The sequence below is a fragment of the Cygnus olor genome, chromosome Z (genome assembly GCF_009769625.2).
Source record: "Cygnus olor isolate bCygOlo1 chromosome Z, bCygOlo1.pri.v2, whole genome shotgun sequence".
Taxonomy (NCBI): Eukaryota; Metazoa; Chordata; class Aves; order Anseriformes; family Anatidae; genus Cygnus; species Cygnus olor.
The window spans coordinates 47008860-47030864 of record NC_049198.1 but is presented as its reverse complement, the minus strand read 5'-3'; the positions used below and the strand labels follow the sequence as shown (position 1 = coordinate 47030864).

Sequence of the window (22005 nt, the reverse complement as noted above, 5' to 3'; positions counted from 1 at the left end):
CTTTTAGAAGGAAGAAATACTGTTTTGATTAATTTTCAACTAGGTCACATTGAATAGCTGGCCTGACTCCGCTTTCCAAATGTCATGTAGTAGTTCTGCCTGTAGTGAATGTAACTTCTATTGTGTGACATGACTTTAGTTTAGAACGTATTAGAAAGAGAATAGGAAGGGTGTTTCTAGTGCTAAATAAGGCTGAGAGCAAATAAAAAGCAGTGTTCTTGGGGAATAGAATTAATAGCAGATGCATGAGTACATCGAAGCCAACTGGCTGAAGCAATTTTGCAATCATAATAATTGAGTAAATGTGTTGTAGGTGAATTAGGTCTTCTGCTGGGGAGAAAAAAAAAAAGAAAGAAAACCTTAGCTATCTAAGTATTCATCAGTTACCTCCTCCAGCGTTTTGGAAGATGTCAGTTACCTGCACTCTGTGGGGTGTTTCTGGCAGCTCTCTGCAGGTGCCCCCAGCATCATTGCTACCTGGGGCCAGGATACTGTGGAGGGAGGCAGGCAGGGCTGTCCCACCCTGTGAAATAGCCAATCTTAAACAAACCAAACACTAAATAGAGGTGGCAGGCTGTGCTGAGTCCTCGTGCATGTTCATGTAACACGTAGAGAATACTTTTTTTTTTGCATAACAAAGAGCAGAAAGGTATTTAGTTTGAGAAATGTTTGTATGTATCACAATTCATTCCACTCAAGCATTTTATTTTTGATGCTTTAAGAAACTGAGGTGTTATTTAAAAAAAAAAAGAAATTAACAGAAAACAGTCAGTGTGCAAGAGCAATTGTTATATTCTTGGAAAAGATTGAATAGTTCGTGATGCAGGATTATCTTTGCAATTTATTCATTGAAACTCATGAAATTGTTGGCAGACTGAGTTTGCATCTTGGAAATTGTAACCTATTTGTGATACTCAATTTCTTAATAGTATGTGTGGTAGTACAATTTCTAACTACATGCTGTGCAGTTATCTTCTGTCTTTTGTATGGGAACAGCTTTACTTGATACTTGATACAGCTGTACTTAATACAACTAGAAGTTCACTATGGGGTTCAAATACTGTCATCCTGTGGTTATTTGGTGTCAGACTACACTTGTCACGTTGCCTGTTTACTTCCTTATAGCGAGTCACTAACTTGAGAATATAAAACTTCTTTCATATTTAGTAGACAAGCACTGCAAGTCAGCAGCTTTCAGTTTGGGGAGTTGAAGTGCTATTTTAGTATTTACAGGTATGTACAATTTGTCTTAAACCTAGTCGGAGAAGTAATTCCTAGCATGAAGAATTGATGTGCTTTAAATCTTTTTTTCTGCTGAACTGGTTATGTTATCAGTGGAGGTAAGTCATATGCCACTGTATATGCAGGTTGTTGCATAGGACAGCCAGATCACTTCAGATTTACAGTGGTTTTACATTGGCAATAAAACTGTAGATAACTTAACCACTGTTGAGATATGACCCAGAGGGCATTTTCCAAATTGGCATTTTTAATAGTAATGGCCTTGAACTGTTTGTGGGTACACAGGGAATATAATCCAGAGTTTCTTGGCATGATAAGCGGGTCATTTCTGAGGAGACAATTTAACTTCCTGTACATTCAGATGTCAGAACAGTAGTGGCTGTTCTGTTGAGAATACATACTTTGTTATAATGTTTCTGGAACATTTTGAAACTGCCTTTGTTTCTTAACTAGGTCAATAATTTTGGTATCTCCATTGAAATTGCATTTCAGAGCTAGAAATTTGTCTTGTGTACTGTGTATTTTTATTTTAAATTGGCTATTTTTCTATGTATATTATGGCATAGTATCTTTTCTCTCAGAATACTTGTTTCTAAAATTGCACGTCTCCACCTGGTTCCTTAAGCTTTATTGATATATAATTTAACTTAATTTGGGAAAGTTTGTGTGTTTTTTTCTATATAAAAGACATACCAAACAACAAACTTCATCTGCACTTTCAACCAAAAGAGTAATAGGTAAATATCGTAAAATGAAAATCTTTGAAAAAGTTCAATATTTTGTTTGCAATTAAATTTTTCATGCTCTTGCCTTTAAGTGTCTAGATAAACATTACATCAGTGTTTTGAAAAAGACATGAAAGAACTCTCTGAGGTCAAATATTTTTTGTAAATACCCCAACTGAATATTGAGTATCATTTGTAGTCACTCTGAGAACTTGGGGGATGGAGAAGGAATGAGAAATAATTCCTTGTAACTGATCTGCAGCTTCTGAATCAAGCTGCAGTCTGAAAGTGGTCCCAAAGTAGGATACTGGATTATAGGATTTCCTCTGTGAAACAATCATGTCTAGATAGGTACTATTATAGCTACTAACAAGTTATGTCTATATGTGCATGTTAATAGCTTAGTGTACACAATCTTAGCAACAAAAATCTCCTGAGGACTTCCTCCATCTTTCCTCTTTAAATCTCATTCTGTTTTGAAAAATAAGCATTGCTTTCAGCAAAAGAAAAGGTGCTGTTGACCTGCAAAGCCTTATTTCAGACTGATGGCAACTCTAATATATTTTTTCTTTACCAGCTGACCCTAGAAACTTTTTTTCAGTTTGTGGTGGTTCTACTTTATATAGACTAGCTGTTTCAAGTTTGTAGAGGTAAGAATTTTTTTTACCTTTATGGTTATTTCCATATTTGCTGTATTACAGCATGATGGTCTTGGTCATGGGAATGAAGTCTTTTGTGATCACTGCAGTTACTGAGTTACGTGTTTTGTGTCTGGCTTCACACAAGTGCATGCACATGCGGTCATAGTATTTTGTAGGCTTCTGGTATGTAGAAATGTATAGGAGGGGTTACCTGTGCTGTGGAAGTCATGTGTGCTTCTTCCTTAGTAGTTCTATTTCAATGTATTGTGGGGTTTGTGTGGTGTCTTTTTTTGTTTCTGTTGTTTTGGCAATTGTTCAAGGATTCTAGAATTAGGACACTTTCCTGCGTTACGGCAGATCTAAATTATAATACGCGAACCCAACTCTTCGTTTCTACAGTTATTTTTAGCTTTTCTTTTTGCTTGAGTGACTTGAGAAATGTCTGGAGGCAGAGGAAGAGAGGCAGCTATTGCTGTATAATGCTATACCAAGATGAAACCTGACCCTGGTGCCTGGGCGTCACGTTGGGCTGCATGTCGCGCAGTGCTGCTCCAGATACCGATGGGAGAAGGGCAAAACCTGAGCCAGCTTTTCAGATGTTGTTCATGTGCTCCAGTCTCAAAGCAACCGTGGCTGTGGCAAGTGTTTTCACATGTATGTGTGCTTCCGAGTAGAGCACTCTTTGTGAGACTCGCTTTGTCAGGTTGGTGTAGGTCCCCATGCTCACCTTCATGGTGAAGTCGCAGCAGGCCCGTTTAGCACTTACCAGTTCCTACCAGTTTCAAGACATCTGTGTGTCCTGGTTCTACAGTATGCCTCCATGACGTCATGCTATTCCTGCCTAATGTCGGTGGTGGTTCTTCTGTTTCTCCTCTGTTTCAGACTTCTTCTGAAATAAAGCAAGTATTTTAATACATTGATCTGAAATGTCTAGTCAGGAAAAACTGACCCCACTGCAGAGCAGCAGCAGCCTGATTTGTAAAGGTAGGGGCAGGTAGGGCTGTTGTGTGAGCAGTTTGAACGAGCGGTGACCGCAAGCGGTGGGGTTTGAGGCCCCCACATCTGGGATCTGCGTGAGGAGAAGTGTCTGAGGGGAGCACTGAGGAGCAAGGCCGTCCACGGAGATGGAATCGCTGGGCCCCATCTCCAGCTGCTGCACCTACACATTCCCGACATCCTACCTCGCCTTGCTAGTCCGGAGTGACCCAGCTGTCTTCAAAATGATTTTAAGTTTCCTTCAGCCATCCCCCATGTGCATACATGCCTGCATGTACATAGAGTTCATCATCTGAAGCAACTAACAATAGAGAAACTGATAAAAGGGCTAGAGAATAAATATGGAGAGATGACAGGGCCCTAAAGGCTAGTAGATGAAAAATGTGCGCTTCTGTGGCTCTTTGAAGAGCTTTGAAGAGAAAGTGATTACTTCTGGTATATCAGTTTTCTGTGGAAAAAGGAATATTAAATGCTGTGAATGCTTTTTACCTATTGTCATAGTAAAGAACAGGTAAGGGTCCTTTGAATATCTCATATGGTCTGTCAAGTAGTTGGTTGTGGATTTTTTTTTTTCCTGTGGGCCATACTACTCCTGTAATACTACATTGTTGTTAGAATAATGAACTCCATGGACCCGGATGTTGATCGTTTCCTGTCATTACTTTAGAAGTAATAACTGGGAGCTGTTTAGGGATTTTTTTTTTTGTTTCTATTCTTTACAGAAATGATACAGTTTTCAGATCCTGCATTAGAGCACTAGTTTGAGGTGTTTTTTTTTTTTTTTTTTATCTCTAACTGGTATTACCTGTCAGAATTAGTAAGGAGATTGGATGAGAATAGAAAAAAAAATCTTTTGTGCTGTCTTCAGTAGGGTTTGTCAGCTAAGAAGATAATGTTGTTGGCCAATTGAAACTTTAAATATAATTTTATAAATAATGTTACCCAGTGTGAATTGACAGGAAATATGCAGTTAGATTTCCTATAAACATAGGATTAGATTTTCAAAGGCTTCCACTTGTTATTAATGGACTTTTTCTTAGACAGGACAAATTATATTATGACTAGAGTTTATTTTGGATAGAACAACATATTTATTTTGTCTTAGGTTTGTCTTTCTGTTTTTAGGTCTTAGGTTTGTCTTTCTGTTTTTAGTAGATTTGGATCAATAGTTGTCTGTTAGTCTTTGTATATTTTCATAGAGCAGAACTGCTAGATGTTCAGTGTTGTGGTTTTCAGAGAGGGAAGTTCCTGTTTGCACGTATGGCAGATCTGTGTGTGAGAAATAATATAAGCTGTGTGCATCAGCTCTTTTAGAAAACTGCATTGAACCCATGGAGGCTTGGAGGCTGGGCCACTTAACTGAAATAATTAAATTTAGTAGAGTGGCTATGGAGTAAAAAAAAAAAAAAAAAATCAGGGAATTATGGGTAGGAAGGGTTTACCAAAAAAAAAAAAGGCATGACACTCATCAATGATAAGAACAACTGTTTGAGCTTCATGTTACCAGTCTTATAAAGATGTTTAAAGACCCTGTACTTTATGCTTCCAATTGGTTTTCCTGACTGTACCTGCTTTATTGTTTTCTCTTAGAGACATGATATGAAATGCCTGGTATTTCTCCTTACTGGCTTACCGCTGTTCCCTTCCTGCATCTTTTGTTGCCATCCCTTCCTACAAACTTAGAACACACAAAATGTTCAAAACCATATCATAGGAAAAGGCATGAATAAAATATTTTTATACAGTATCAGGACCTATTCTTTAAATGTTTAAAAATGCACAAGAAAGTCTTAACTCAAACTTTGAAGATGCTTATTCATTTTCTTGAAACTTAAACCCTGAAGCATATGGCACGGAGGGAGGAATATATATGGGAAAGTTATGAGGAAGTGAAAAATAGATTTCGGCCTTACTCAGCCTGTGCTGACGGTGTGTATTATCCCTGGTCTGGCAAGAGCTCTGCACAGCTCCGGTTTCTCGGGGTTTGAGAGTGCAAAGATAACTGGTGCACTGAAAGCAGCGGCAAAGTCCCCAGCAGTGTTTGCTCGGGCTGGGGAGAGGGAGGAAGAGTGCTTCTGCAAGTGCCTCAGCACTGCCGAGACAGCCTCTGGTACAAAATTCGGGTATGAAGGCAACTTTCTCAGTAAGTAGCGTTTTTTCTAAGCCTACATTGCTTGTCTTACAAGTCATTTTATTTCCAAAAGTAGTTTGAAAATCAAGCCGTCAGGGAAGTAAACACTTCCCACTTCCTTTGAGAGCTGGAAAGCATCCACCAGTTGCTATGGCTTAAAGTCCATGAAAGTGGTGCATGAGCTCAACCTGTTAGTTTGGATACACCTTAACCTCATCTCTCCCATACATATTCAAGTGACAGAAAGAAATGAATCTGCTAAGCAGCTAGAGGAAAAGGTACGGCTATAATATAGATTTAAAGGGAAAAACATGAAAAAAAATAACAAAGTTTAAAAAAAAAACCTCTAATTTTCTATTGATGAAGGATTGAAACAATTGACAGCTGTTTGGGGCATCTAAGGCAAAAGAAAACAAATTTAGGAAATTATTCTTCCATATGAAGAACAATTGTAAATTTCTTTCCTATAAATTACTGGAGACTAAAAAAACTCATAGTAGTCCTAGCCATGACTTTGTGCATACATGTGCATGTCGTGGTACATCATGACATGCTGTGAAATACTTAGTCATGACTTGGTATATATGCTTTACTTCTTTTTTTATTTTTTTTCCCCCTCCTTAAATAATAGTTTGAGCTTTGGGGCAAATTAGTTAAATTCAGATGTTAACACCTGCAGTCATTTTCTTTCTCTTCCTGTGGTTTTGTTTGCTTCAAGTAATTGTCATAGCCTTGTTACCACACTTCCTGTCTGAAGCTATAGCAAACAGTTACACAGCCAGAGGATATAGAGGTTGACCCTTAAAAGGAACTTTATAGGTGTTTCTTAAAAACAGTAGGCTTTTCTTAACCTACATGATTCATAAGTAGCTTTATTCCAACTGTACCCTCCACAGCATGCAGCATATATCCCTGTTTGGATCAACTAAGGTAAATGCTCTCTAACCCTCTTTTTGCCAGGAAGTGTGAAGAGCTCAGAGGAGAGAACATCTGACTTCTGTTTTATCTTTTCTTATTTCTTGCTCTGTTTAACTTTTCTGTAGGACATGAATACTTACAGTGTCAGCTGTCTCTCTTAGTAACAAAATGTGCTCCACACCCCTACTAACCACTGAGGCAGTGTTTGCACTTACCACCTTTATGACTGGTATTTAACAGTAGGCAATAGTTTCGTTTTTTTGCATTACATCAGATATTTTAGAATAAACTTCGAAGTAATGAAAATAACCTTACTGGTTTCCCCTTTGAATAACAATGCATCCTCCTTTTTAGTATTTTAATTTTTTTCATATTAAGCATTACTATAAATGAGATAAAATTAGTGTACACTAATATCTTGCAAGTATGCAAGATATATGGCAAAGAAGTTCAGCAAATAACTCTACAAGTTATTGGTTTATGAACTGAATGCTCTAAATAAAACAAGTCAAATTCAAAGTTCAGAAAGTTCAAACTGGATAAAAGCAAACAGGTGTTTCACCATTGATCACCATTTTGACTTTCCAGTTCAGGTAGAATAAGCACATTGTTCTTTCAACATGAGCTGTGCGGTGTTCTGCCACTCCAAGCACCTCAAAGCTGTGGAAAGAGGAAAACCGAGGAGTGGTGGAGCTGCTGTCTTCAACTGCACGCTTCAGTTGTGGCCCCAGCGTTGTCCCCTTGATCTGGCAGGTCTGCAGAGATGAACACAGGAGTTCACACACATGTGGTGTGATTCATTGATATCACAGTGCCATGTTAACAGCTTGATCCTGTGACGAAACAGAGAACTGGCTGTGAGGTTCTGTGTAAGTTTTAGGATCTCCTTAATTGTGGCCAGATTCGGGGTAGTCCAGGCTTTGCAGGAACACTTTCTTAGGAAATTGTTGGAGGACTGGTATTACATAGTTGTCTGGCTTGTATTTGTAAGTCAGTGTATTGATTTTCCTTTCTCTCTTACTCTTTAATAACCAGTAATTTGGAAAAGAAGAGCAGAATTTCCCTATTTCAGTTTGTTCTTTAAACAAGCTACTAGCAGCATAAGAGAAGTGCAAGTGCGTTCCTGTTGACTCCACAGCGTTGATACCCCTTTTTGCCTTCAGCTGAATTGTTTTTTCTTTCCATTTTGGTGCAGCATATTTATACCCGGTCTTTTATGTTAACTTGGCCACTGTATAGATCACATTTATAGCAGGGCGGGATGTATAAAAATCTAGCACTCTTTAACAGATACCTCTCAGCCTTTGCTTGCCTTCTGAAGGATGCAGTTACAGTCAGTTTTGTCCATACTTAGTGGTGTGTTTTCCTCCCCCCCCCATTTTTATTTGTAATTGAAAGAGTACATGTTGAAAAACTGCTTGATACTGCTGGTAGAACCAAGAAATTTAAGGCAAATGTGGCCCTCTATAGCTTATAGAGGAGAAAAATGCATTTTTAAGAATAAATGTATAATCAGAGAAAATTACTTGTAATCTCTAGCTTGGTTTTGGCACTTGGTAGCTTTTCGTGTAAGGGGGCAGGTCGGTTTTAGAATTATGTCCTTGAGGATTCAAGTCCACCACGATGAGTCTGACTGGGTGGAGAGAATCTTGTGCGCACTTGAGTATTTTGTAACCAGGAAAAGCATTCCAGGCTCAGAGAAACATGGCCAAGCCTTTCAGTTTTGTTCCCAGGGCTTCAGCTGAGCATAGAGCTTAAAAGCTGCAGCAAGACGAAGAGTGCTGTAGCTACTAGCACGCAAGTGAGTGGGCCAATCAACAGAGGAATTTCCCAGCCCTTTCCATGTATGTGTTCTGTACAGGGCTCTAGTAGCTGGAGGAAAATTAACCCTTTGTGAAAACAAGAATGTGATATGTTATATCTGGATCTTGTCAGATCTAAATAAGCACCAGTATTAAAAGGAGCTGCACATCAAAATACTGCATCACTTGCCTGACAGGAGAGGATGCATGCAAGACTCCTGCTTATAGCTTGTGCAGGTTACAGCATATTAGACTTCAAAATGCTGTAATTTTGAGTACTTGCTTTTGCAATTGCTCATAATCTGAATGGCTAGAGTTAGGAGAGCATTGCTGCATTTCAGGACAACTTGGAGCCTGTCAGAAGCAAAACCCTCAGTTTTAAGTAGAGATAAACTGTACAGTTGCTGGGCTAAAAATGTTAATTGTTATATGTTTAACAGAAATTTACCATGTTCTAGTTCCAATTTTGTTACATATTAAATCAAGTCAAGAAAAGAATTATGTGGGATGCAAATTCTGAAATTGGAGGGAACAGCAGTGTATCTTCTTATCAAGCTTTTCTACGTTAGGCTCTGGCAATTTAAAGTTGATCCAACTTTAAGTCACTAGAATTGAGAAAATGATGCAGAGTTGCCTAATTATGATGTGAGAACTTCCTTAGAGACATTTAGTGTTTTAAGTTATTTCCTTTTAAGTTCTATTACAGTTCACACTGTTGGTTGATAATTCCCGTGTTTGATTGCAGCTTCTTGACACATACATGGGGTTTAGATGGCCATTTCTGAGGCAGAAATCATCATCTTAAATCATAAAAAATACATATTAGTACTGTACTAAACCCTCTTTTTGAAATGAGACTGTCAAACCAAAGGTCGTATAGAAGGATCTTTTTTGTTTATTTTTTTCATATCTCTGTTCAATCAAATTGCTTTGATCTGTATGGTATTAGTGATAAGGAAAGACAGTAAAATATTCTTTCTTCCATTCTGACTTTTGGGTAAGAAATGCATATAAACTTACTTTAAACACTACTGATAGCTCTTTCAAGGCTAGGAGATAGATGTTCTTTTGCTAGAGTTTTCCTATTTAGATGTTACCGCAGCACGCATTTATTTATTGAAGAACCTCTGTCAGCCTCTGGAAAGGTAAGAAGTGGGAAGGCTTCCCAGAGGTTTGGACTTAGTACAGAAAAGGTGCTGCTGTTTCTTCGTATGCACATCGCAGCCAACAATCCTGGAAAGTACCTGGCTTGTAGTGGCAGCACAGTACAGTAGCTTGGCTTGTGTGCAGTGAATTAGGGACCTCATGGCTAACATGTGTCGTATGTAGAAAACTGATGAAGGCAGCAGCTAAGTGTGACTGCTCTACCAGACAAGCAACTCATGCGAGCCGCTCTGTGTGTATATACAGATACGTACATAAAGATGTTGCTTGTGTATCCCATGGGGTCTCCACTTCACTCTGTGAAGAGCTGCATACAGACAGCAATGCATAGGTATGCACGTACAAAACTTCTGTGAATGAAGTTGCAGCCATATGTAAAACTATTAAGGAGTATGTATGTGAATTTTTCCGAACATTCTTTCTTTCACTTCCATTTCCCTCCAAATTAATTGTATGATAGATGGCAAGATAAATGACCAAAATGAAATCTCGCTGGAATTTTTATTGCACTCTTAGTGAAAGAAACCAGGTTGGAGATTAACCAATAAATGTTACTTTAGCAAAGGAATGGTTGGAATCTCGAGCCTCAGTTGTTCCACATGAAGAATTTTAAAGGTTTAAGGAAACAGTTTCAAACTGTACAAGTAATCTCCTATTTTGAAGTAAATTGTACATGAAACAGCAGGACCAAGAGAGAAGGCAAATGGTCTTGAGTGTTAACCAAGTTTGTCCTTTCTGCAGATTTTTTTCTTGGTATTTAGAAAATCATGCTTTTTGTTTGACAGCTGTGCTACGAGGTTGGTGTTAATTGTATTTAAAACTTGCTCTGTAAATGGATTGTGGAATTTTGCTATGAAGATACATGAAGTGCCAATAGGCAGAATTTCCTAAGTTAAAAGGGTGTATGTGTGGTCAATTGTCACTTTCAAAAATGACATTAGAAAGTTAGAATCAGATCAAACCAAGAAGGCTGCCAGAAGATTGGACACCGGTCCTCAATATTGCTTCATCTAGCAAAAGCTAGAATCTAAACCTCGTCTGGATTTCTGTTAAATGCCATTTGGAGTAGTCATTGTAGAAATAAGCATGTTACTTGTTTGCTAGTATCTCTTCACTCAGTGGTTCAAGATACCACCAAGAAATCACAGGTGTGGGTGGCTCTCTGGGAGTATGAAATTCTGTATCTTATTTTTTTTTGATATAATGTACTTCTGTTTTCAGGTTCACTTAATGCTAGGGACCAAAGAAGCGTACGTAACATTTCTGCGGTGCTGGGACCAACCTGCTGAAAGAATACTCTGAAATAATTTTCTAACTTCACCGTGTTTTCCTGGAACTGATTTGTCTTCAGAGAAAAGCTCGAGAGAAAAAGAAATTCACATTGGAACAATTATAAATAAATCTATGTAAAGAACTTACTACCTGGAGATACGTTTACAGAAGTCAAGTCCTGCTTTTCATCTGCGTACACACTTCAGACTGTAAACAATGAGCGAGTTCTGGTTGTGTTTCAACTGCTGTATTGCAGAACAGCCTCAGCCTGTAAGTATGAATATCAGCACTGCTTTGTTTGTAATTAACTGTATTGCTCAGATTTTCTGTTTTTGTTACGGCTTTTTAAATTAGTGCTCTTTGACCAAGCTCAGTGAGAAGTAAGGAATTAACTAATGGCTTAGTGGGGATGGAAAAATGTCTGTTCTAGATGGATGCCACATACCTTTTTTCCTATCCTTAATCTCATTTCTATCCAAAGTCTTTCAAATGCAAGCTTGTATGTTTGAATTGAAGGGGGGAAGGGAAGGAAGGAAGGAAGGGTGAAGAGGACCTAACTTTGCACTGCAATATCTGCCAAAAAGCAGAAGGAAATCTGGACATGTCATGACTTCTGTACTGTATAAGGCCTGTCTTGAGGTGTGGCTGGACAATGGTGAAGGAAGGGAATAGTTCTCTTAAGAAACACAGAGTGAAATCCAGTACACCTTAACTGAAGTCAGGATTTCAGACTTAGTTGCTTTTTTAATTTTTAGATGAAATCTTTGGAGAGTGAAGGGATGTTCTCATGCTGCGGATATTTTTGTCAAGAATTCAGAATGTCTCTTGTGTGGAAAAAGTACACAGTGAACAAGTGGACAGAAGAACATTTTAAAGCATACGTAAGGAAATAAGTACAGAAATACTGTTAGGTTTCTTGAACTAGCTTTAGAGTGTGCATTAAGTCCAGTGCTGTGGGAGAAAGTCCACATGCTTGAGGGTGGAATTGACAAGGAATATGGTTAGCACTTGGTGAAAAAATCATTTTATTGTGTGACATCCAGATCAAGCTAAATCAATACATAGAAAGGACAGTCATCTTGCAAATATGGCCGCTGAAGTTAAATTGCAATGACTAAGAGAATCCCAGAGCGAATAGAGCAAACTCACACTAATATGTTCAGTTGATATTTGGCTTCAGGGAAGCAAAGGGATTTAAAATAAAATACCTGTCTGATGACTTAAGAAAAAAGCTGATAGAAATTGACCTTGCTCAGTACCTGAATGATCCTTAGGTGTCAATGCAAGTATTAGAAATTTGACCATTTTAATTTCTAACAAATAAATACAGCTTTATCTCACTCTTAGTCCGGTAAGGTTGAGGGAGATGAGCTCTCAGATACCAACATGAGAAGCTGCAGTCCTCTCCTCCTGCCTGAATGCTGTGCAGTCCATTAAAATGCCACCCATCTATAGCCAAAATTATTTGCATAGTTTTTTGGATTATATATTTCAATTAAAAATAACATGACTTTTAAAATCTTTGAGATATAAAATGGCATATTGCATTTGTTTACAAGAATCTTCAGTCTCACTCCTTATTAAAATCTTGATTCAAGCTTTATGATGCAGTTAAACTATTGCCCATAAAATACATGGCGTGTTAATGCAGCATGTTGTAATCTGTCAGTCACAACTCATGTAAAGGGCAGAGCATATACCTTGAAAGCGGAGAAAAGGGAAACAACCCATTTTTGTACATTTCTGTTGATCCGGTGCTGTGCATTTTCTTAGAAAACTAAAGCCATCCGTATGTTTAAAATACAGATAGCACTTTGCAGAGCTTTGACCTAGTTCTTGAAATCAGCTGTTCAACTGTTGTAGGAGCCTGCTCATTACAAAGTGACAAACTTCTTCAGGACAGGTCTCAGGAAAAAGTCTTTGTGGGCCAGCCTATTTGTGCTTGACCATGGGTCCTTAGCTGTCTTTCCACTGCGCAGCTGCTCTGCTCATTTTACAGCGTGCTGTCATGTTGTACAGCCTTTGTTCTGCCACACGCTGTTGCTTTAAGTGGAGGATTTAGTCAGATACAAATGGACCTGAATAAGTACATGAATATTTTTTTTTCTTTGTGACTTGTAGCAATGCATATACTATCAGTGTAAGCAAACTCGTGAGCCAGACAGGTGGTAAGGAGATGGTTCAGGAGACTCTGGTGCTGAAAAACATGCTACTTTTTCATAGAATCATGGAATATCTTGAGTTGGAAGGGACCCATAAGGATCATCGAGTCCAACTCCTGTCCTTTTGTCCTGTCCAAGTCCTTTTTAAGACAATTTCTATACTTTTACATTTTTATTACTTCTTATTGTTCAATGTATTGCAAAATTTTGTGACTATGACACTGAGGCTCATCCAACTATGCAGGACTTACTGCTTTGTTTTATTACAGGGGAGGCAAAAATCGCAGGCTTGCATAGAAGGTCCTTGTCCAACCCTACCGTACCTTTAGCCTGTTGGTGTAATCCAATCCAATTTCTCAGGAGAAATGCGTAGTCTGCACAGTTTATCTCTTTCATGTGCCGCCTTTTATTTTTACCTTCTGCACCTCAACCTTTTCGTGACCTCACTGACAGTGTCCCAGCTTTCACTTTCAAGCTCAGCCATAAAGCATGCTCCTTTTGTGGAAGGCCTGTTGTGGTCTTGCAGAAACACTAGAAACTAATGGTCTCTCAGAATAATACCTGAAAGCAGCAAGTTACTTGATTTGCTACTTACTCTGCAAAAAGCGTAAAGCATTCCTTTTTAAATTTACATTCTCTGCAACACGATTCTTTTCTCATAATCTTTGTCAGTGGATACCTTTAATGGCATGAATATTGACATAAATTTAAAGGCTTTTAACTGGATCGAAAAGAAAACTGAACTTTGAGTAACTGCATGTGTTCCTGTGTTACTCGTAGCTTCCAGTGAGTTAAGGGCATTTCCACCTCTCTTGAAACCCAGGATGTGGGAACAGAGTTCCTTCTGCTTTATTCTGGCAAAATGCTGGCATATCAAATGAGGTGTCTTGTGTATGGCATCTCCTATCTTTTCAGCTGTAATCCCCTTAAGATAAAAAACGCATACATGTACTGAGTCATTTCAGTCAATTTTACAGAAGACTGTTATTCAGACTGCACACAAAGACGTTTTCTGGGTCACTTCCATTACTTTGTAGGCCTTCTAGAATTGCATACTGGTGCTTTCCAGTTCTTTTTCATGGTTTCGAACCATGCCTTTGCAGATAGATTTGTAAACTTTATTGCAATAAAAACACATTGCTCACCAAATTTCAATGGCATCATCTCTCTAACAGCATACCCCAGAGCAGTACACTAACAGTGTTGTGGTATATATTAGTGCACTTGGGGAAGTTCCTTAATTAAAAGGCAGTATTTACTTATTGCCATCACCAATCAATCAGATTTGATTGAAATGTATCACTGTGCAGTTACAGCCTCTCTGTCTTTTGTCAGGTCTAAATGGATACACTGTGTTGCCTTGAAATGAAGCAGGGGCTTCTTGGAAAACAGTGCTTTACTCACTCTGCTAATGTTATTTTGGTTGCTAAATATTCCTCTCAGTGTTTCCAAGACTGCAGTACTCGTAATATGATCATTAAAGAGGCGTGTTTGAACATGAATCTGTATCACTCTCTGAAATAGGATGATAAATGAAGGAATGGACGATGCAAAGAAACAAAACTAAATAGTGATACAGTTAAAGAAAGCATATTCCCGTGGGTGGTTGAAGTCTTGCTTTTTAATACCCTGCGATACCCCTTAGTACCCCAGCAGAACTCTGGAAGGACACAAACAGAAGACAAGGGAAGGTATTTTCATACCAACTTCTAATTTTCTCTTGTCAGATTTTGTGCTAATATATTTTAGCACAACGAAAATTTCAAACAACTAGTTGATTTCATCTGTTTTCATAAGGTGATAAGGAGGTGATATTAATCTGTTGAAGAAATAACTATGGGCATATTTTTCTTGGTTCTTTAAATAGCCTGAAATTAATCTCTTATGATCTGACCCAAGCCCTTTTTTATTTTGAGAGGAGTAATACTTTGTGAATGCACCAGGTTTCTTACGCTTCCCACAAACACTCTTTGTAGGTTCTGTAAGCTGATCTTGCACTTTCCAGTGACGTGATGAGTGTTTCTTCCCATGCATCCTATGTGCTGTAGTCCTATCCACTGCTGTGTTTCGGTAATAATTCTGCTAAATCCCAACTACCAGATGCATTGCTCGATAGCAGGAGTTTAGTGAGCCTTTTGTCTTACAGATTTTCATAGAAGAACATGGCCCTAGTTTCTCTCCGAGGCTAAGCTCATTGCTTACACCAGGAGTCTGTTATTTTCCTCCACTTTTTTGTTTCTGTCCTGTCCGTTTTTAACTTGCAAAGTTAATTTTTGGTGTGAGAAGTCTTTGGTCACAAAGTGGTGCACTCCCACCTAATTTGGGCCACCGCCCAATACAATTGAGCTCTTTATTTTTCTTTGACCTTGCATTGAAATTATTGCTCTGCTATAAAAGAATAAAGTGTGGTTTCCTCTGTCTAGCTCTGAGTTTCCTTCTCCAGTTAATAAGTTTCTTCTTTGTTGCTTCTCTCCTCTTTAGAGGCTTTTACATTTTGTCAACATTTTTTTATGGTTTTGCTGCATGCTATGCCATAAATGCTAAAAGTGGTTAAGAAAGTTTCTGTCCTGTCCTGTCTTTTTTGATGTATGAAATAGAATTGACAGACCTGGATTTAGAGTGAGGAAGCCCATAAAGGCAGAAGAAAAAAAAAAGAAAAAAAAAAAACAACTTGTTTTCACGTCAAGCCAATCTTGTTTGTTATCTCTGGTTGAGAGATCAAAAATGAAAGTTGGGCAATTCTGAGAGCTGGCTTTCTGTGCAAATGATTTCAAGTTAGGTTGTAAAAGAACTTAAAACTTTTGCTGTTCATGGCTCTTTTCAGTGGTGTCCAGTGCCAGGACCGGAGGCAATGGGCACAAACTGGAACAGAGGGGGTTCCCTCTGAAGATCAGGAAGCATTGCTGTGCTGTGTGGGTGACACAGCGTTGGCATGGGTTGTCCAGAGAGGCTGTGGGCTGTGGACTCCCCCTCCTTGGAGCTTTTAAGCTGCCTGGACATGGTCCTGGGCAACCTGCTCTGGGTGTCCCTGCTTGAGATGGCTTCCAGAGGTCCCTTCCAGCCTCAGCCATTTTGTAAATTCTGTGAAAGTTAAATTCGATCAGTCAGATATACTGGGCATTCCTGCCTTAGCATTTCTGAAAAATACTCTGTTCTGGAGTCTTGCATGAGATTTTTTTTTTCTTTTTCTATTTCTCCCAGTTTTTGGGGAGAAAAAAAAAAAGTAGATCAAATTCATCTTAATTAGAAGAGGTGGAATAATTTTAATAGGCTAGCACATATGACCCATGTAATGAAGGAACACTGCTGACAAAAACTGACCTCCTCACTGGTGATAAGGGGAGCAGTGCACATACTGCTATATTTATTGACTGATCAGTGCTGCAGGTGACATAAATCATCTTGACACAGGTTACTTAAGGAAGCTTACCATTGATAGGTAGTGTCAGCTGTACCTGCCTGTTTTCCTAGAACAGGGGTTCTGTCTATAGCCAAGGATCCATCTTACCACTGTAGCTGTAAACTGGGCATAGTAAAGATTATTAAGTATTCTGTATGCGTAACAAAAGCAGAATAAATCACCCTCGGTGCATAATAAATGAGATGTTTGCTGCTGAAAAAACACTGGGTCAACTTCTCCATTCAATTCTGCCATGTTTCGCAAGCATGGGTTCTGACTCAAAATGACCAAAATGTTCAGGCCCTCCAATTCATCAAGTTTGATCATCCAACCACATTCAGTAAGCCTGTGTAAGACTTTAGATGTAAAAGGTGACAACTCTGCAGAGCCCTCAGATTTCAAAGTTGTCATATTGAATTACGTACTAAGCTGCCAGTTTCAGATGTTTGAAATTCCTTCTTTTTTGCTCTTCAGGGATGTTGTAGAGCTAGCCTGAGGGAACACCTTATTAAAGGGGGGCTGAGTTAAATAAGCAGCAAAATACTTAGCTTTTATGTCTCAAACCTGATTTCTTTGTGCTACTTTTAGCCTGATGGGGCTGCTTTAGATTTTCCTTTCAAATTTAAATTAGTCCCCACACATCTTGAAATCTGTTGTGGTGTTCGAGTATAAAACCATTTACAAAGAAAACAAAAAAGGGAGGCAGTATTCTGCATGTGTGTATAAATCTCTGCATGGAAATTAACTGAATATTTTGTGATACTCTATTATGGATAAAGCTGTGACATTTTTAGGAACTCTTGGAGTTAGCTGTATCAATGCTATTTATTTAATATAATGCCAGTTGATGGGATGGAAACTAGCTCTTTTGAGGGGAAAAAAACAAGAATGATGCCAGCTTTCTGTTGATGAAAATGTGTTATGCCATTATCAACATATTTGAGGAAGGATGTAATATGCCTTTTATATCTACAGTCTCTGTAGAGCTCAGGCTTTCTGCTTAAATTTAGGGATGGAGTAGATAGTATCCTTTGATGTGGACACCAGTTTTAGAGCCTGTGTTTCTTTTTAAATCTCTGATTTTTTTAAGTGAAAAGACATCTTCAACAGCAAAACCCAGTATAAGTCATTGACAAAAAGAACTGCCACAAGAAATGATTGATACCGTATAACAAAAGTTAATAGTTTTGCGGCCAACCTTGGAGAAGATGCTGGGGCATTTCTGAAATGAACAAGTCCAGAGCAATTTCTCTACTTTTTTTTTTTTAATGGAAGTTGAAAATGCGGGAGTTCTGATGTTTTTGGCATCCCTTATTTTTTATGCTTGGAAGTTCAGCAGTTTGTTTCCCCTTTTCTCCTGCTTTCCAGATTGGAGCAGGGTGGGTAGGTAACCTGAATACACCAGCATGTACTTCTGAGAGGTATTTCTACCTGCCAACAGCTAGAGGCAGAGGTAACTTGGGCGTAGAGTCTGAGAGATTTGTACATCCACTGACTCCGAATGGAAGTATGCTTTGTGTTAATGAACAGAGAGAGAAGTTGTTGCCTTGCAGCTAAGTGTTCAGCCTTTTACCTTTAACTATTTTTATACAAAAGAGAGTACAGAGTAGAAACTTCCTCTGCAATCTTACTATATTTTTTTTGTAACTCTTCTGTAATGGATCTGAGATACTCCATTGGAGATTGTTCTTAAAACCAACATACAACTGACAAAATATAGCTCACAGGATTTGCATTTTAAATGGCTGTATATCTCCATGTAACCTTACATATTGAATTTCTAACATTAACATTTCAAAATAATGGAAATTGTCCTTTTTCAGACTGTTTTCTCAAACTTTTGGCTCTGAAGTTCCTGTCATGAGTCTTGGTTATGTGAGACATGCATGAAAACGGAGTTCCCATTGATTTGTATTATAGCTATTATTCATGTATCCTCAGAGACTTATAAGGTACTCCTTAAGCCAGAGGATTTAATGCATAATCGCTTGCAATGATTTTCTCACTTTCATTTTCAGAGTGGCTTAGCTGATCACTCTGAACTGTCGGCTTGCATAGTTCTGAGTTGATGTCCCGCCACTGAGCGAGGGGAACAGAGGAGTGGAGGCTGAGCAGAAAAAGTGGAGTTTTTAAACACACTGATGCAGATTTAGGGAAGTAATTCCTCTCTGGACCATTCAGCTTTGCTTTTGTTTTTCAGATAATTTTGGAGTTTTTTAGCTGCTTGGGTGTACCCTCAGGAGAGCTGTAGTTTACAGTGGCTGAGAACAGATACCATCTCTATTTGTCTTTTCCCCCTCAAATACACCTGTAACACCCAGTGATTTGTAGGCATGCTGTACACTGAGAGTGACCTGTCTTCAGAAGAGAATGGCTTGTGTGGAATTCTTCTAAATACTCCTCGCCTGTTCCACCTCTCTTGTTGCAATTGTAATTAGCTTGTTCAGTTTCAGAAAAATAGTGTGGTTTCACAACACACTGTCTTCAGCGCGCACATGGTCTTCATAATTGGTTTTGTTTGCTTTTTCCCCTATTGCTTGTGGTATGGCTGTTTTTTATTATGACTGTAACGTTCCTTCTTGACAAAGGGCTTATTGCAAAGGACTAGCTAGTTCATACGATGCACACGTTGGTATTGGGGTGCTGTCAAATCACACTTTAATTTTGCCTTATCTTTGACAGCCCTGCACTTAGGGTTTTGGCACAAGATGGTTTAGAGTTGGCATTCGGCTGCCTTATAATGCAGAGGAATAATTTGGGACCAAAGTGGGTTGTCCCTGAGTTGGGCAGGACCATCACTCTGGTGGCATGGCACGGCACTTGACGCCCCAGTGCTCCGGCACCATGGCGCTGGGCCGCATGGAGGGGCGGCCTGCAGCTCACTGCGCCACCAGCACGGCTGAAATATGGCTCCTGGCCAGGGGCTCCTCCCCCCCTGCTTCACCATGGGGTGTGCTGTGGTACATAGCTCCCTGGCTGCACTGCCCTGAAAGAAATTGTGGCCCCAGAAGTCTTCCTGCTTAAACAGTGAGAACGTTTCTGATGGGCCCTGAGTGTGGTGACAGCTGGCCTGAGGTGAATGAGCTGGAAGTTCGTGGCAGTGTCTTCCCCTGAGCTCTGAGTGCTTTTCATCATGTCCTCGCTGGAAGCCCCAAGCGGTGCTGCTGCTCACGAGCTCAGGCCTGACTCAGCTGGGAGGTCGGCGTTACCTTTGCTTTGCAGCTGGAAGATGCAAGGCCAGTTTCCTGGGGAGCTGCATGGTAGTGAACAGCGATCCACCTCCTTCCGATCCTCTGATCTTAAATGAGCAGAGAACAGAAAAGCTGGTTGGGGCGCACAGGATGAACAGATGTTAATTGGAAGGTTATGCCAGTATGATGCAAATTTAGAGATGGTATAACTGTCTTTTTGAAAACCCTAAAGAGATATAAGCTTTAATAATTATCTTTACCTCATTATGTGTATTTGCATATACCTTGTGTTTTGGGGGTGCTCTATCAGTTTTGCGAACTGAAATGCTGATGCTATCATGAATTAAGTTCCCTGAAGAAAGCACACCTGGCAGTGTTTGACTGGGAACTAAAGTTGTGTGTGAAGGGAGTGTATTATTTATAAAAGGAAATTACTTTTTATGATTCATAAAGTTCCTGTAAACTTAGGTAGCTTCCAAGCCAGATCTATTCTAGGTAAATTTCTTGAAAGACCTAAAAGTCTAAATGCGATATTAATGTAGGACAAGTTATTTAACTCTGCTTAGAACAAATATTATTTGCCTGGAATACAGGTTTCTGTACTCTAGCAATTTAAAAGCATTTAATGCCTAGGCACCAGGATGATGGTTAGTGTTTAGTGACCGGTGTTAAAATGGGAGCAATGAATCCTGGTGGGCACGTACTCCAACAAATCTGCTAGAATATGCATGTGTGTGTGTGTTTGTAGTATGCTGGACTGCTTGTGGTTGTTCTTGTATTCAGCTGGGCAATGCTGAGCTTGTGAAGAGAAAAAGAAATGCCAAAACAAGAGTAGGCATGCTGATCTACAGAAAGCAGGCAAGAGAGCTTTACAGGCCCTTTTATTCTCCATGGAAAAGTATTAGATGCATGTTTTCTTTATGTGATACCAGAATTAAGCTTTGAAAATTAAATGGCTCATCAATTTGTAATGCAAAGGAAGATTTTGGGGGAGGATGGAAAAAAACAGTTGTTTGTATACTTAAGAATATAAGGAAGTGGGACTTAGATCTGGGAGAAAAATCAGGGGTACTTGATTATTGCTTTTAAAAGCTGTGTTTTAAATCCCGTCAGAGATGCGTAAGCCCATTCTCCGTGTGGATATCATCTTTTCTATAAACTAAACATGGAGACAGTGCAAATCTTAAAACACTGTGCAACCAGTACTGGGCTGCTATCAATAGTGAGTATGAGGAGCATCAGTACTTCTTTTAATCGAAAGTAGTGCAGCTTAAATGTAACAAAAAACATTTATTCTCACTAGATTTTAAAATGGATGATGTTAATTATAGGTGAAATCTGTGTTTTTTTTAGATTTTATTTATTTGTTGTTCATTTCAAACAGCTTCTTATATCCAGAGAGATTACTTAAAAGGCGAGAGGAATTTCTGAAGTACATAATGCTTGTATGAAATAACTGCTTTGTAGCATCAGACATACTATTTTACAAATATGAGGACATCTGATTATCCTTTGAAGACAACAAAATTGTATGCTGTTGGTATGAGGTTTCATTTCACCAAAATGACGTTCTGTAATAAGTTTGTCTCCTTCTTGCTTGTTCTCCCTGAATTTGACACCACTGCAAATATTTATTTCTGATTAGTCAGTATGAACGGAAGGCCATACATCTGTCTGAACTATCTTACTTTTTATAATAGGAAAAACAATCAGGTAATTATGTTACATAAAGTTATATAATAACTTATGTAATTTAGTGTTCCAGAATTGTTCAGCTCACATTATTCTCCAGTGAAAATGAAAGAAAAATGATACGGGAAATAAGATGATTTTGATTGTTTCTTGTGTCCTTGTAATTTTTTTTATGTAAAAAGACAGGCAAAACTTGTCTTTGCAAGCATGCTCTGAAATACAACTCTAAAACCTGTTTTTACCATATAGCGGTTTGTTGCTTAAGAAAACGTACATCAAGCAATCCGCTTTTACAAGGAGACACCTTTGAAAATACGTAAAACTTCCAGATGCCAGGTCTGCAAACTCAGTCTAAGTTCAGAGTCAAGCTGAGTCCTTTTCCCACACTGGCACAGCAAGTTTTTTAAGCAAGTAATCCCTTTGCTTCAGCTCATTGGAATTTAGTAAATAATTTGGTCATGCCCAAGAAGGAATAGAATTCAACATAGGCTCTTAGCTATGTTGGCCCTGCAGGCATTGCAGGGGTGAATGTTTTTAACAATTTATTTCTTATAACCAAACTCAGCAGACACATTTATGTTCACAAAGTGTAAGACTAGAAATGCTGCAGGATGCACTAAATGTGGTACAGTTCATGCTGTAACTGTTCCCTAGCCATACCTAAATTTT

At 38.8% G+C, this 22005-nt stretch overlaps 1 protein-coding gene across 5 annotated transcripts in view; it reads left to right on the top strand.

The window, feature by feature from the left end:
• CDC42SE2 (CDC42 small effector 2) overlaps positions 1-22005 on the top strand; it is a 79260-nt gene that overhangs the window by 35939 nt on the left and 21316 nt on the right. For 2 of the 5 annotated variants that reach the window (XM_040541659.1, XM_040541656.1), the window contains one exon: positions 10841-11161. In XM_040541659.1, coding sequence (XP_040397593.1) covers positions 11108-11161 — 54 coding nt within the window. In that variant the 5' untranslated portion in view covers positions 10841-11107. Of the gene's footprint in view, positions 1-1114; positions 1234-5479; positions 5748-10840; positions 11162-11646; positions 11773-22005 lie in introns of those variants that run through there. The other 3 variants (XM_040541658.1, XM_040541657.1, XM_040541655.1) reach the window with 3 other exon arrangements.